The sequence below is a fragment of the Littorina saxatilis genome, linkage group LG17 (assembly GCF_037325665.1).
Source record: "Littorina saxatilis isolate snail1 linkage group LG17, US_GU_Lsax_2.0, whole genome shotgun sequence".
NCBI lineage: Eukaryota > Metazoa > Mollusca > Gastropoda > Littorinimorpha > Littorinidae > Littorina > Littorina saxatilis.
In genome coordinates this window covers 13,735,265-13,749,438 of record NC_090261.1, presented here as the reverse complement: position 1 = coordinate 13,749,438, position 14,174 = coordinate 13,735,265, and the positions used below count along the sequence as shown (strand labels likewise).

General features: G+C 44.0%; 1 protein-coding gene across 2 annotated transcripts in view; it reads left to right on the top strand.

The window, feature by feature from the left end:
• LOC138953857 (nidogen-like) overlaps positions 1–14,174 on the top strand; it is a 42,234-nt gene that overhangs the window by 24,522 nt on the left and 3,538 nt on the right. For both annotated transcript variants that reach the window (XR_011451626.1, XM_070325814.1), the window contains exons 13-23: positions 1,118–1,249; positions 2,467–2,586; positions 3,709–3,921; positions 5,270–5,413; positions 8,538–8,666; positions 9,217–9,342; positions 9,754–9,864; positions 10,838–10,960; positions 11,364–11,535; positions 11,751–11,908; positions 12,430–12,553. Coding sequence is in view for 1 of the 2 variants with exons in the window: in XM_070325814.1 (XP_070181915.1) it covers positions 1,118–1,249; positions 2,467–2,586; positions 3,709–3,921; positions 5,270–5,413; positions 8,538–8,666; positions 9,217–9,342; positions 9,754–9,864; positions 10,838–10,960; positions 11,364–11,535; positions 11,751–11,908; positions 12,430–12,553 (1,552 nt within the window). In the remaining variant the exon portion in view is untranslated. The remainder of the gene's footprint in view (positions 1–1,117; positions 1,250–2,466; positions 2,587–3,708; positions 3,922–5,269; positions 5,414–8,537; positions 8,667–9,216; positions 9,343–9,753; positions 9,865–10,837; positions 10,961–11,363; positions 11,536–11,750; positions 11,909–12,429; positions 12,554–14,174) is intronic.

Sequence of the window (14,174 nt, the reverse complement as noted above, 5' to 3'; positions counted from 1 at the left end):
ATGCCGTAAATGGTGTTGATGCATCATGTACATTCTTTCATGTGTCTGCATGTCACTAAATCATGCCGTAAATGGTGTTGATGCATCATGTACATTCTTTCATATGTCTGCATGTCACTAAATCATGCCGTAAATGGTGTTGATGCATCATGTACATTCTTTCATGTGTCTGCATGTCACTAAATCATGCCGTAAATGGTGTTGATGCATCATGTACATTCTTTCTTTCATGTGTCTGCATGTCACTAAATCATGCCGTTAATGGTGTTGATGCATCATGTACATTCTTTCTTGTGTATGCATGTCACTAAATCATGCCGTAAATGGTGTTGATGCATCATGTACATTCTTTCATGTGTCTGCATGTCACTAAATCATGCCGTAAATGGTGTTGATGCATCATGTACATTCTTTCTTTCATGTGTCTGCATGTCACTAAATCATGCCGTAAATGGTGTTGATGCATCATGTACATTCTTTCTTTCATGTGTCTGCATGTCACTAAATCATGCCGTAAATGGTGTTGATGCATCATGTACATTCTTTCTTTCAAGTGTCTGCATGTCACTAAATCATGCCGTAAATGGTGTTGATGCATCATGTACATTCTTTCATGTCGTCCTGATATGGCTCTGCGTAGTCGGCTGGACGTTAAGCAACAAATAAACAAACAAACAAATTCTTTCATGTGTCTGCATGTCACTAAATCATGCCGTAAATGGTGTTGATGCATCATGTACATTCTTTCATATGTCTGCATGTCACTAAATCATGCCGTAAATGGTGTTGATGCATCATGTACATTCTTTCATGTGTCTGCATGTCACTAAATCATGCCGTAAATGGTGTTGATGCATCATGTACATTCTTTCATGTGTCTGCATGTCACTAAATCATGCCGTAAATGGTGTTGATGCATCATGTACATTCTTTCATGTGTCTGCATGTCACTAAATCATGCTGTAAATGGTGTTGATGCATCATGTACATTCTTTCATGTGTCTGCATGTCACTAAATCATGCCGTAAATGGTGTTGATGCATCATGTACATTCTTTCATGTGTCTGCATGTCACTAAATCATGCCGTAAAATGCGTTATGCTGTGTTTGTGTGCAGAGTTCCGGTGTAACGAAGCCAACGTGTGCAGCGAGAACGCGGAGTGTGTGCTGGACCCGGACACCAACGAGTACGAGTGTCAGTGTGTGGACGACTTCAGCGGGGATGGCTACACGTGTGAATCCATCGACCGTGAGTGACACACATCAATCATCAGTCGGTCTATTCAGGGCTAGACCTAGCAGACATGTTTAGCCTTACTATTTTGGAGTAATTTATTACTATTTTTTTAGGATTTGGGGAAAAAATACTCCATTTGAGTCCAGACTACGGTTTTTAAATGTGCTTCAAATTAGTTTGTGTTGCTAATGTTGGAGTTTGTAACCACTGGGTTACTATTTTGGTCATCAGATTACTATTTTTGACTTGACCATTACTCTTGTCAAGTTTTGGGGGTAAACAGGTCTAACCTAGTGTATGAGGGGGAGTGGCGCCCAAAGCGATGCAGGGGTACAGCTAACAGCTGTTTGGGAAAATGAACTTTTCACTTTCAGTATCAGTCAGAAGAAATGTCTAAGCTTTTACAGGACTCAAGTTTTACTTAATTTAAAACACTTTTAATTTTTAGGACTCATGTCCTCATGTTTTGGCCCAGTATCGTGCACCGCCACTTATGTTCTGCGAAGCGTTTTCGGCCTGCATGGCACGGATTGTGCATGCGTCTGCTAGACTATTGGTTTGACTTCCTCAATCCAACGGTTTTAATCTGCTTTGAAGAATGGGTATCCATCAGGACTAAATAAAAAAATAATGATTAACGGAAGTCCGGACTCGTGATATAGGAGAGTGGAGGAAGCAAACTCGCTGATTAAAATTCATTTAATCATTTGGCATAGTTTCGTAGCCGTTTTGAGCAAATCAAAATTACAGGACAGCGCAGGGCCGGACTAGGCTAAGAGGAGGGGGAGGGGGGTTGCCAGTGGTGGTCCAGGGGGATGTTCCCCCTGGCGGGGTCAAGGGGCAGAGCCCCTTGTGGGGGTCAGGGGGCTTCGCCCCCTGAAGCTGATGGGTAGGTCATATTCTGAGATAGGAAAATCATGTCGCTCCTTGCATGAAACGGCATAAAATAAACAATAATAAAAAATGTTTTAAATAAGTGAGGTACATGTTTAGGCTTTGTTGCGCAACCCCCATAACCCCCCCCCCCCCCCCCCCCCGGTAGTCCGGCCCTGCAGCGAATGTCCCTTGAACCTTTTACGGTCCAAATCGTCAGAAAAATTTCCAAAATGGCGCCTTAGGTGTACTAACTTTTATTATCAGGCTTTAGAAATTTGACATTTTTTTTTATCGAACGTACTGCAGAGGGCTGCCAGCATGAGATAAACATCGATGACATGTTGTGTTTGAAGGTGCGGACTGCCAGCACTGTAGCCGGGACTCTGACTGTGTGTACGACCTGGAACGCTTGGTGTTCCGCTGTAACTGTCGTGCTGGATTCACCGGTAACGGCGTTACCTGTACTCCCATGGGTAAGTGTATTTCTGTAACCCCATTTGTTGTCTGTCTGTCTCTTAGTCTGCCTATTTGTTTGTCTGTCTCCTTCCTCTTCAAGTTTCTCTCTTTCTCTGTGTGTACGACCTGGAACGATTGGTGTTCCGCTGTATTTGTCTTAAATTTGCTGACTGCGTGTTCAATGGCGTTACCGGCACACCTATGGGTCAGCATCATTTCTGTACCAACTAGTCTCTGTCTGTTTGCCAGTCTGTATCACTCTCTCCTTTCTCTCTCTCTCTCTCTCTCTCTCTCTCTCTCTCTCTCTCTCTCTCTCTCTCTCTCTCTCTCTCTCTCTCTCTCAGTCTCTCTCTCTCTCTCTCTCAGTCTCTCTCTCTCTCCCAAAACAAGTAAATAAATAAAGTTCAAAAAAGTTCTCACTCACTCTCTCTCTCACTCTCTCTCTCTCGCTCTCACTCTCTCTCAGTCTCGCTCTCACTCTCTCTCTCTCTCTCTCTTCTCTCACTCTCTCTCTCTATCTCTATCTCTCTCTCTTATCTATCTCTCACACTCTGCCCCCCCCCCCCCCCTCCCGGTCTCTCTGTCTTTCTCACTAACTCTGCCACTCCCTCTCTCACTTCCTCTCTCTCTCTCTCTCTCTCTCTCTCTCTCTCTCTCTCTCTCTCTCTCTCTCTCTCTCTCTCTGCATGCGCCTTTCTTTCTTTCTTTCTTTATTTGGTGTTTAACGTCGTTTTCAACGACGAAGGTTATCATCGCGACGGGGGAAGGGGGGAGATGGGCTAGAGCCACTTGTCAATTTTTTCTTGTTCACAAAAGCACCAATCAAAAAATTGCTCCAGGGGCTTGCAACGTAGTACAATATATGACCTTACTGGGAGAATGCAAGTTTCCAGTACAAAGGACTTAACATTTCTTACATACTGCCTGACCAAAATCTTTACAAACATTGACTATATTCTATACAAGAAACACTTAACAAGGGTAAAAGGAGAAACAGAATCCGTTAGTCGCCTCTTACGACATGCTGGGGAGCATCGGGTAAATTCTTCCCCCTAACCCGCGGGGGGAGGGGGGGGTGTATGCGCCTATGTTGTGTACTTCAGATTATGGTCATTTAACTTCCACAACTATGTCTACAGACAGGTGCGGACAGTGTGACGCCAATGCGGACTGCAACTTCGACCCGAGGACCAACCAGTTCCAGTGCCGGTGTCGCTACGGTTTCTATGGCGACGGTCAGCGATGCGCGGAGTATGACTGCCGCGAAGACAACGTGTGCGACCGCAACGCCGCGTGCGACTTTGACGTCAACTACAACGCCTTCCTCTGCAGATGTCCCGGCGGATACACCGGTCAGTAAACTAAAATTACATTTGAAGAAAGTATTTCCTGCTATGCTATGATGACGTAGATACTATTCACAAATTGGTCATACCACTGAAAATAGCGTTCTCGTCTCTCGTCATTTCCATGACTTAATAATGCCATTGTTGAGAAATTTCGGTTGCTTCCTCCCAATGAAAAACTGACAGCAACAACAGTTGCTTTTGGGTGTTTTTGAAAACAATAACAAGTGCGTTACTCTGAAGACCCAGTAGGGCGTTGGAGAGCAACAACTACACTTGCGTTAGCGCCAAAATAGCTAAAAGCCACAACGACGATGACGAGAAAGAAGAAGGAGAAATAGAGGGAAAAGGAGAAGAAGAGTGAGTCGAAGAACACGACAACGACGACGAAGAAGAAGAAGACCTTTTTACGTCTACGTCTTCAAGCAGGGGCGGACGAGGGGGGGGGGGGGGGGGGGGGGGTTCTGGGGTTTCCGGAAACCCCCCCCCCCCAGCCAAAAAATAAAAATATTTGTTTGTGTTTTTTTGGGTTGAGTTTCAATTTTTGGGGTATTAATCAGTGACAAAATCTGCTGCCTGAAACTGGTAATGATCATCCTCAGAATGCACCAGATTGCACCATTTTGCATCATTTTTTTCAAAATTTTCCGGGGGGGCATGCCCCCGGACCCCCCTAGCTAAGCTAGGCGCTTCGCGCCGTCGGCTCGGCGCTTCGCGCCTTCACACCCATATTTTCACAATATACTTTTGGAAAACCCCCCCCCCCCCCCATTAAATGAACTGATCCGCCCCTGTCAAGTATATTTCTACCCCCCAGAATCATTGTCCAATATGTTCATTTATGGACCAGTTGGCTTCTTTTTTGTTTTCTTTTGTCTGCATGGTGCAGCGAACAACTTAATATACGGCTGTCAATGTTGACATCAAAACGTATGTGTTTGAAAGATGTGCCATTAAAAGTATGTGTATGACTATGAGTGCTTTTACACCTCCACTCAAAGCTGATAGTTGTGCCGTCCCCGATGTGTCCCTGTGGAGAAGCAGAGCAGGACACCCACCACATCCTACAAGACTGCGGGAACTTCCAGTTGTTAAGAAGGAAGATGTGGCCGGAGCCGACTCCCATCCAGGATAAGCTGTACGGCACGGCGGCGTCCCTGCAGATGACAACTACATTTCTCAATTGGACTGGTCTCCACGTGTTGCGGCAACAAGAAGAGGAAGAAGTGCTCTGACGCAGAAACCTGTACAACAGATCCTGACGGTAGACACTGAACGGACATTTTGAACTTCTTTTAAATAATGAGCATGAGATATGAATGACGTCCCCAAACAGCGATGATTGATGTTTTAGGTGACGGGTTCCGATGTGAGGCAGAGGGCTGTGACGTGTTCAACGACTGTGACGTCAACGCACGCTGCATGCCTGCCGGCGACCGCTACACCTGTCAGTGCAACCCGGGCTTTCAGGGAGACGGCAAGGTCTGCTTGCAGCCAGGTCAGTATGCTAGTTCATGCCACTATATCCTTCAGTGCTGCAGTGATTTGTGTGTGTGTGTGGGGGGGGAAGAGACAGAGACAGAGACAGAGAGACGGACGGACTGGACTGGACTGGACTCAACTGAACTTTATTTTACAAGGATGAGGTTGTAAGGCTGGACCTTTTCTTACAATCTGACTGCTAGGGTGCTGTGGTGTTTTGTGTGTGTGTGAGGGGGAGGGGGGGAGAGAAAGAGAGGGAGAGAGAGGGACTGTACGATTCTGATAAATATTGACTCTGATTGTAGAGACAGCAAAACCTTGATTTACTCGACAAAATAGGACAAGAAATAAAAAACGCTGGCGCTGGACCCGAGTACTCTTCAGACTGGCTCGCTCCCCCAGTTTTTGTCTTGTGCACGTGGATTTAAAAAAAAATTTTTTTTATTTTACACAATTAAAAAAAATTATTGGAGTAAAATAAAACATTAAAACGTTCATAATAAACAATAGTAAACAAGAATTAATAAAAAAAATAGACCGCCCATGCCGGGAAGCGAATTTGCGATTCCTAAACGCCCCACTGAACGACTAACGTCACAGCCGCTTAGGCCTTTTCCGGAGGAACACTGCGTGCCACTTCGATCGCGTTGCGCTTGCAGTCATTCGGCGATGCCACCTTGATTATCAGTTAATAAAGTTATTATTCAGGCAATGTGAAAGAAATTAGTTTTTTCTTTTGTTACACTTACACATAGTTTTATGAAGATCAATTTCAGACTCGGCTAAAGAATAGTTGTATCATGAGCGACTGTCACAAGCGAGAGGTGCGGTTCGGTCAGTAGGTCACTGTCGAACTGTTCGGTGCGAAGCACGGTTTTGTTTCTCACGTGGTAACTATATTGATTTCTTCAAGTTGTACTAATGTTTACGCTTTGCGCTGCGGTTTAATATGTGTGCTTGTTATTGGCTAATACGGTGAGCCCACGCCGTTTAGTTTGCAGACCGTGCACATGTGAGCTTTGTGTAATCGCGTTTTCATCATAACATACCACCCTGCTAAACCGCTTTGGGGGAAATGGTTTAAACAAATAAAGATAAAAATAAAAAAATAAACGGAATGCATCAGGGTTGAAAAGATTGAAGGGTGGAGTTAAGGACACAAAATAGATGACAAAAATAAAGCAAACAAGAAAAAAAACTGTAACCAGGAAGGGAGTCGAACCCGAGTCAGCTGACCTTCAAGCTGGAGCACAAACCACTAGGCTACGACAGCAACTGACAGACAGGGCTACAAAAGTGAAGGCATTTCAGGGTTACTCCGTCGTATGTGGCGTTTCTCGCGCATGAAGGTTCTGTTACCAACTCTACAGCTAAGAAAGGTTGCATTTGAAGTTAAATGTCCACTAAAATATCAAAGGGAACACCATTTCTGAACAACACAACGGTTTGCGCTCGCCTCTCGCAGTCGTTCAGGTGAAACCAAATCGGCTTGCCTGATACAGCAGATATTTGAACACTTCCACGTCACACCGTGAAACACTGAGCTACAGTTAAGTAACGTGATATGTTTTCAATTGTTCGTTCACTAAAATTGCTTTCAGATTTAACACACCAAGATGAAAGAAACAGTGGCACGGTTTTCGTTGCGAAAATGTGCAATGGCAGTGCTACGCGATCGAAGTGTGTATTATGTACACGCGGTGTTCCTCCGGAAAAGACCGAAGCGACATGTGACGTCAGTCGTTCAGTGGGGCGTTTAGGAATCGCAAATTCGCCGGACATCGAACCCGGATCCCTTTGGCCACCAAGCCACCACCTTGAATCACTGACACAGTGTCCCTGTCGCTCTCTCTCGTGCTCTCTGTCTCTCTTTCAGTCTCACCGAGACCAAACCTGCACTGTAGTTTCTTTGCCGAGACCAAATTAATCCCCACCCGCTGGCTGGCTCGCAAATTGTCTCGCATGCGATACGCATGCTTTTCATGACGCACGCGTTCGGCTGTTCTATCAGCTCAATGGCTGGCTGTCGCTCCGATTGAATTCGTCCAACCGTCAAGAACTTTTGTGTTTTTTGGGGCATTTAGGTCCCAGGTAACATTATGAAGTTTTAATACGATCAATCGGACCTATTATCAAGTTAGTGTATCAACTTTTGAACGAACTGCGCCCAGTAGTTTCCCAGCAATAAGCTGTTAAGTCGAGACAGACAGATACACACACAGACACACAATAAAAAACGCTGGCGCTGGACCCGAGTACTCTTCAGACTGGCTCGCTCCCCCAGTATGAAAGTTTTTGTCTTGTGCACGTGGATTTAAAAAAAAATTTTTTTTTATTTATTTTACACAATTAAAAAAATTATTAGAGTAAAATAAAACATTAAAACGTTCATAATAAACAATAGTAAACAAGAATTTAAAAAACAAAAAATAGACCGCCCATGCCGGGAATCGAACCCGGATCCCTTGGATTTAAAAAAAACAAAAAAAACATTATTTATTTATTTTACACAATTAAAAAAATTATTACAGTAAAATAAAACATTAAAACGTTCATAATAAACAATAGTAAACAAGAATTTATTATATAAAAAAAAGTAAAAATAAAAAAATAAAAAAAATAGACAGCCCATGCCGGGAATCGAACCCGGATCACTTTAGCCATAGTCGGAAACGCTTTCCACCAAGCCACCAATTCTATCATTCGCCAGTGAACTCAAATGCCTATACTCCTCGCGCACAGTGGTACACGCACGCAAAGCACGCACGCACGCAAAGCCTGGTGTCGCTGTCGCTGGCTGGCTGGCGGATTAGCCGAACGGCTGTTCTATCCCACCGCGAATCGCGCCCGCCGTTAAGAGTCGTTTTTGTGGAATATTTCGCATTTAGGTCCCAGGTAACATTATGAAGTTTTAATACGATCAATCGGACCTATTATCAAGTTAGTGTATCAACTTTTGAACGAACTGCGCCCAGTAGTTTCCCAGCAATAAGCTGTTAAGTCGAGACAGACAGATACACACACAGACACACAATTAAAGTCTGCTGGACCCTAGTACTGCGTACTCGGGGATTAAAGTCTGCTGGACCCTCCTACTGCGTACTCGGGGATAAACTCTTTTCATGCTGTGTGTATTACAGTGGTGCCATGCAACCAGGTGAACAACTGTGACCGCAACGCGGAGTGTCTGTACGACCCCGACGCCATGTCCTACCGCTGTCGCTGTAGCCGTGGCTATGATGGAGATGGACTCACCTGTAGCAGAAGAGGTACGTTAAGGGACAGTAAAACTATGTAACATTTTACCTCATGCAACTAAATCATGCTAACTACATAAAATACTCTGTCCTACCGCTTTCGGGCGGGGCGTGGGTATGTGTATGTGTGTGTGTGGGGTGGGGGGGAGAGGCAACTAGCGCAGGAGAGGTACGTTATGGGCCAGGTACATGATTCAGTTTTGCAGAATGCAGTTGACTGTATGTAGCACATTGTATCGTGTTGGTTAGCTCAGTCCATGCAACCTTTGACGTCCAATGCTCAGCAAGATTTACTGAAACGATGCAAAGTCAGAAATCGTACCCGAGAAGTCAGATTCTCCACAAAGATTAGAACAAAATACGACAATTCAGAAGTATGTTCTATCAGGTTGAGATCGTAGTTGTTTTTGTCTTCTTCTTCTCTTTACATCTGACTCGAAGTTTCAGTGCCTTCCCAGGACGTTGACTTTTATCAACACCAGTACTGTAGGTTTGAGGCGAAAGAGAACTTTAATCAAGTTACGGTATCGAGCGAATGTTCATTGTGTGTTTGTTTCTACAGATTTGCCTGACTGTCGGTCTCAGCAAGGGTTGTGTGATCGCAACGCGGCCTGTGTGGAGGGTGCGGATGGGCTGTACGTCTGTGTCTGCAATCCCAGCTACAGGGGAGATGGTAGTAGCTGTACAGGTAAGATGTTCTATCAACTCCTGTGCCTGACTGTATGTGGGGGGAACGATGGTGTGTGTGTGTGTGTCACTGTGTGTCACTGTGTGCGTGTGTGTCAATGTCTGTGTGTGTGTGCGCGTGTGTGTGCGCGCGCGTGTGTATGTGTGTGTGTGCGTGTGCGTGTGTGTGTGTGTGACTGTGTGCGTGTATGTCACTGTCTGTTTGCGTGTATGTCACTGTCTGTTTGCGTCTGTGTAAGTTCCTGTGGTTTAATATCCCTGAGATACGGAGCGTTTGAAGGAGCGTTTGACGATTTGCATGTACAGTTTCTGGGTGTATTAGCTGATGTGTTTTGATTAGAAGGGAGAGAGTGGTGCGTGTTATGGTGATTGTCATTGACTGTTGAAGTAATTTGTTTAATTGTTGCTACAGTTGCAGTCAGAGAAGGAGAGCGCTTGGTGTACGCCAGAGGACGCAAGGTGTTCGCAGTTTCCACCAGCCCGCAGCCTGGCGACTATGGTCAGCAGCTAGCCTTCAATCCTGGTCAGTGAACACCGCTCTGTCTCTCCCTGTCTCCTTTTTATATTTAGTCAAGTTTTGACTAAATGTTTTAACATAGAGGGGGAATCGAGACGAGGGTCGTGGTGTATGTGTGTCTGTGTGTGTCTGTGCGTGTGTGTGTGTAGAGCGATTCAGAGTAAACTACTGGACCGATCTTTATGAAATTTGACATGAGAGTTCCTGGGTATGATATCCCCAGACGTTTTTTTCCTTTTTTTCGATAAATGTCTTTTATGACGTCATATCCGGCTTTTTGTAAAAGTTGAGGCGGCACTGTCACACCCTCAATTTTCAATCAAATTGATTGACATTTTTGCCAAGCAATCTTCGACGAAGGCCGGACTGCGGTATTGCATTTCAGCATGGAGGCTTACAAATTTATTAATGACTTTGGTCATTAAAAATCTGAAAATTGGATTAAAATTATTTTTTTATAAAACGATCCAAAATTACTTTTATTTTATTCTTCATCATGTTCTGATTCCAAAAACATATAAATATGTTATATTCGGATAAAAAACAAGCTCTGAAAATTAAAAATATAAAAATTATGATTAAAATTAAATTTCCGAAATCGTTTTAAAAACTATTTCATCTTATTCCTTGTCGGTTCCTGATTCCAAAAACATATAGATATGATATGTTTGGATTAAAAACACGCTCAGAAAGTTAAAACGAAGAGAGGTACAGGCTCGTCACTTTCACTGCCTTTTGCACTAGCGGCGGACTACGTTCAGTTTCATTCTGTGAGTTCCACAGCTTGACTAAATGTAGTAATTTCGCCTTACGCGACTTGTTTCATTTCTGTCTGTCCCTCTTCTTCCTTCTTTTCGTCTCTCTGGCAAGCTTTTTTTTTCTCGCCCTATCTCTCAAGTCTCTCTTTTCCTCCCCTTCATGCCAATGGATATGCTAGGGGAATCCCTAATGTATGATAACCTGCGTGTTTTGTGTGCAGGTCAGCTGGCCGTGGCAGTGGACACGGACTGCGCGGAGGGACACATCTACTTTGGTGACGCGGCCTATGGAGTCATCCGCAGGACTACACTCAACGGGTCGGCCAGCCAAGACATCTTGACAGGTCTCTGTCTCTCCCATTCTTTCTCTGTCTGTGTTGTTTGTGTGTGTGTATGTGTGTGTGTGTGTGTGTGTGTCTGTCTGTGTCTGTCTGTCTGTCAGTCTGTGGTGTGTATGCAATAAAGACGTTTGTCCCCACAGGTCAAGAATCTCCGTAGGTCCTTTCTGTGTTATGTGTTTGCAATGTGAGGGAGAATGTGTGTGATAGTGACGTGTTAGTCAAGACTCTGTGGGTGTCAAAGTGAAATTAGTTTGTTTCCCTAGGGCTGGGTTCGCCAGAAGCTATCACACTGTACCACACAGATTCAGGGCTAGACATTATGTATGTGTTTGTCTATGTCTCTGTGTGTTTATATGTGCATAGTGAATGTCTGTTTTTGTTACTTATGGAATCTTTTTGTCCACAGGACTGGGATCGCCAGAAGGTATCGCAGTGGACTTTGTGTCACGGACACTGTACTACACGGACTCTAGACTGGACGTGGTGGGTGTGGCACTACTGGACGGCACGTACCGCAAAACTCTCTTCAACACGGACATGGTCAACCCGCGTGCTATCGCCCTTGACGTCACCAGAGGGTGAGATGACGATCTGGTGCTGTTTGATAAGGATAAGGTAGCATATTGTTCATGGAGATCCGGGCTGTTTTCACACGGAGCATAGCGAACTGCTATGTAGTACGGCGCTTCCTTTTTTTTCGATGACCTCTGTTGTGCTTAATGCAGGCTGTGTCTTTTTCTCGCTAAAAACGGAGTTGCAAGGACCTACTCTATAGTGTTATTTTTGTGTCCAGACAAATCTACTGGACTGACTGGAACCGCAACAAGCCCCAGATCGAGACGGCCAACACGGACGGGACAGAGCGGCGAGTGCTGGTCAGTGAGGATCTCAGGCTGCCCAACGGGCTGGCCTTTGACCACTTCTCGCAGCAACTCTGCTGGGCAGATGCCGGTAAGTTGCGAATGTCCCAAAATACTTTGCACACCGCATGCAAACCTTGGAAGAACGCACAGTTTTCACTTGATGCTGCTGCTCAGTGGAGCTATTTATGAAGAATTACCTTAACCGATACCAAACAGTAGCTGCCGTACGCTTGCAGCATCTTTGGTTTGAGGCTGCCCAAACGAAAGTGAAATCAAAGAAGGCTTGCCTTCAAAAAGTGTCATTGCATCTTTATTTTTGTGTGGATTCAATGGACACTTAGCCAAGACAAGTGAGGAGATGTTCAAATTTAAGTTACTTTGAGTCAAAACTTGTTGCTGGGTGGAATGAGTTACAGTTTCTGTCCGGGTAGCGAAGCAAATGCACTTAACTGCCACATAACAAAAGTCAAACTTATGCAATATATCAAAGTTGAACCCGTGTTTTTTTTGTTCCATTGAAAAAATAGTGTGTTGTTGTTAGAAATATAACGTTGCTTGCAGCAAGCTACCAGATTGCAACAATGTTGAACGAGATACAATGTGCTGCAGGTTCCAAGCGACTAGAGTGCGTGCGGTCCGATGGCGTGGGTCGTCGTATTGTGTCCAGCGCTCCAAACTACCCCTTCAGTGTGACCATGCTCAACAACATTCTCTACTGGACCGATTGGGAGAGGTCAGCAACACTTTTTTGTGATCATATGTAAAGCCTGATATTAATTGGGTGAAGGTGACTTCGCGAAGTCTACTTCACGGAGCTCGCTGCAGGAAGCTTTGGCACTGTATTTTTGGTAAGAAGACGTGTGTGTGTGTGTGTGTGTGTGTGTGTGTGTGTGTGTGTGTGTGTGTGTTAGCTTAAGCTTTTTCGAGTGCATTCACATAACGCTTGTACAGTCCCCGCACGGACAAAAGGCTGGATTTTCCTATTCTCTCTAGACTCTGAGTCTTGTCAATCACCAACAGCAGAATAAAGCCTGTATAACTGCTTGTCTTTTCCGGACTCAATCTCTTACCGTGCGTCATCGTCGCCGGTGCAGGTGGAAAACCGATTTACGCTGGAAAGGGTTATTCCCTGGGAAAGATTCGCTCTCGTCTCCAACGGAAAGCGCATGAACGTAATCCTACTTGTTGAAGGCGCTTTGTCGTGCTAGCGGTGTGTAAGTTTACTGTGACTAGAACATAACGCTCCCTCATTGTCATTTCCTGGAGTCGGTTTTCTGGCTGCAACTGGTCATAAACACACTGTTTTTGTACATTCTTCATGTCAGATGATTTCCTGCAAAAAAATGTAAGGATGTTCTGCACTAACTAGTGTGTTTATCTGTGCCTCAGTTTAACTGGTATAGCTGCATGGTTACATGATTGCTTAATTTAGGCTCCGAAAGAACATACGAGCTTTCTATTATTTGACTGACTGTTCAATTAATAGGCTACCATCAATTATTAGGTTCATGTAGGTAGGTTCTTTGACCGGCCCTCCCTTGTCGGCTGCGACAGTAGTCATATTTTGCTTCTTGCCTTATTTTGTTTGCGAAGTACAGTTGTTCCGGTCATTTTCTGTTCGTTTGTTGTTTTTGTTTCTTTCTTTTTACATTTAGTCAAGTTATGACTAAATATTTTAACATCGAGGGGGAATCGAAACGAGGGTCGTGGTGTATGTGCGTGTGTGTGTCTGTGTGTGTCTGTCTGTGTGTGTGTGTGTGTAGAGCGATTCAGACTAAACTACTGGACCGATCTTTATGAAATTTGACATGAGAGTTCCTGGGTATGAAATCCCCGAACGTTTTTTTCATTTTTTTGATAAATGTCTTTGATGACGTTATATCCGGCTTTTCGTGAAAGTTGAGGCGGCACTGTCACGCCCTCATTTTTCAACCAAATTGGTTGAAATTTTGGTCAAGTAATCTTCGACGAAGCCCGGACTTCGGTATTGCATTTCAGCTTGGTGGCTTAAAAATTAATTAATGACTTTGGTCATTAAAAATCTGAAAATTGTAAAAAAAAATAAACATTTATAAAACGATCCAAATTTACGTTCATCTTATTCTCCATCATTTTCTGATTCCAAAAACATATAAATATGTTATATTTGGATTAAAAACAAGCTCTGAAAATTAAATATATAAAAATTATTATCAAAATTAAATTGTCGAAATCAATTTAAAAACACTTTCATCTTATTCCTTGTCGGTTCCTGATTCCAAAAACATATAGATATGATATGTTTGGATTAAAAACACGCTCAGAAAGTTAAAACAAAGAGAGGTACAGAAAAGCGTGCTATCCTTCTTAGCGCA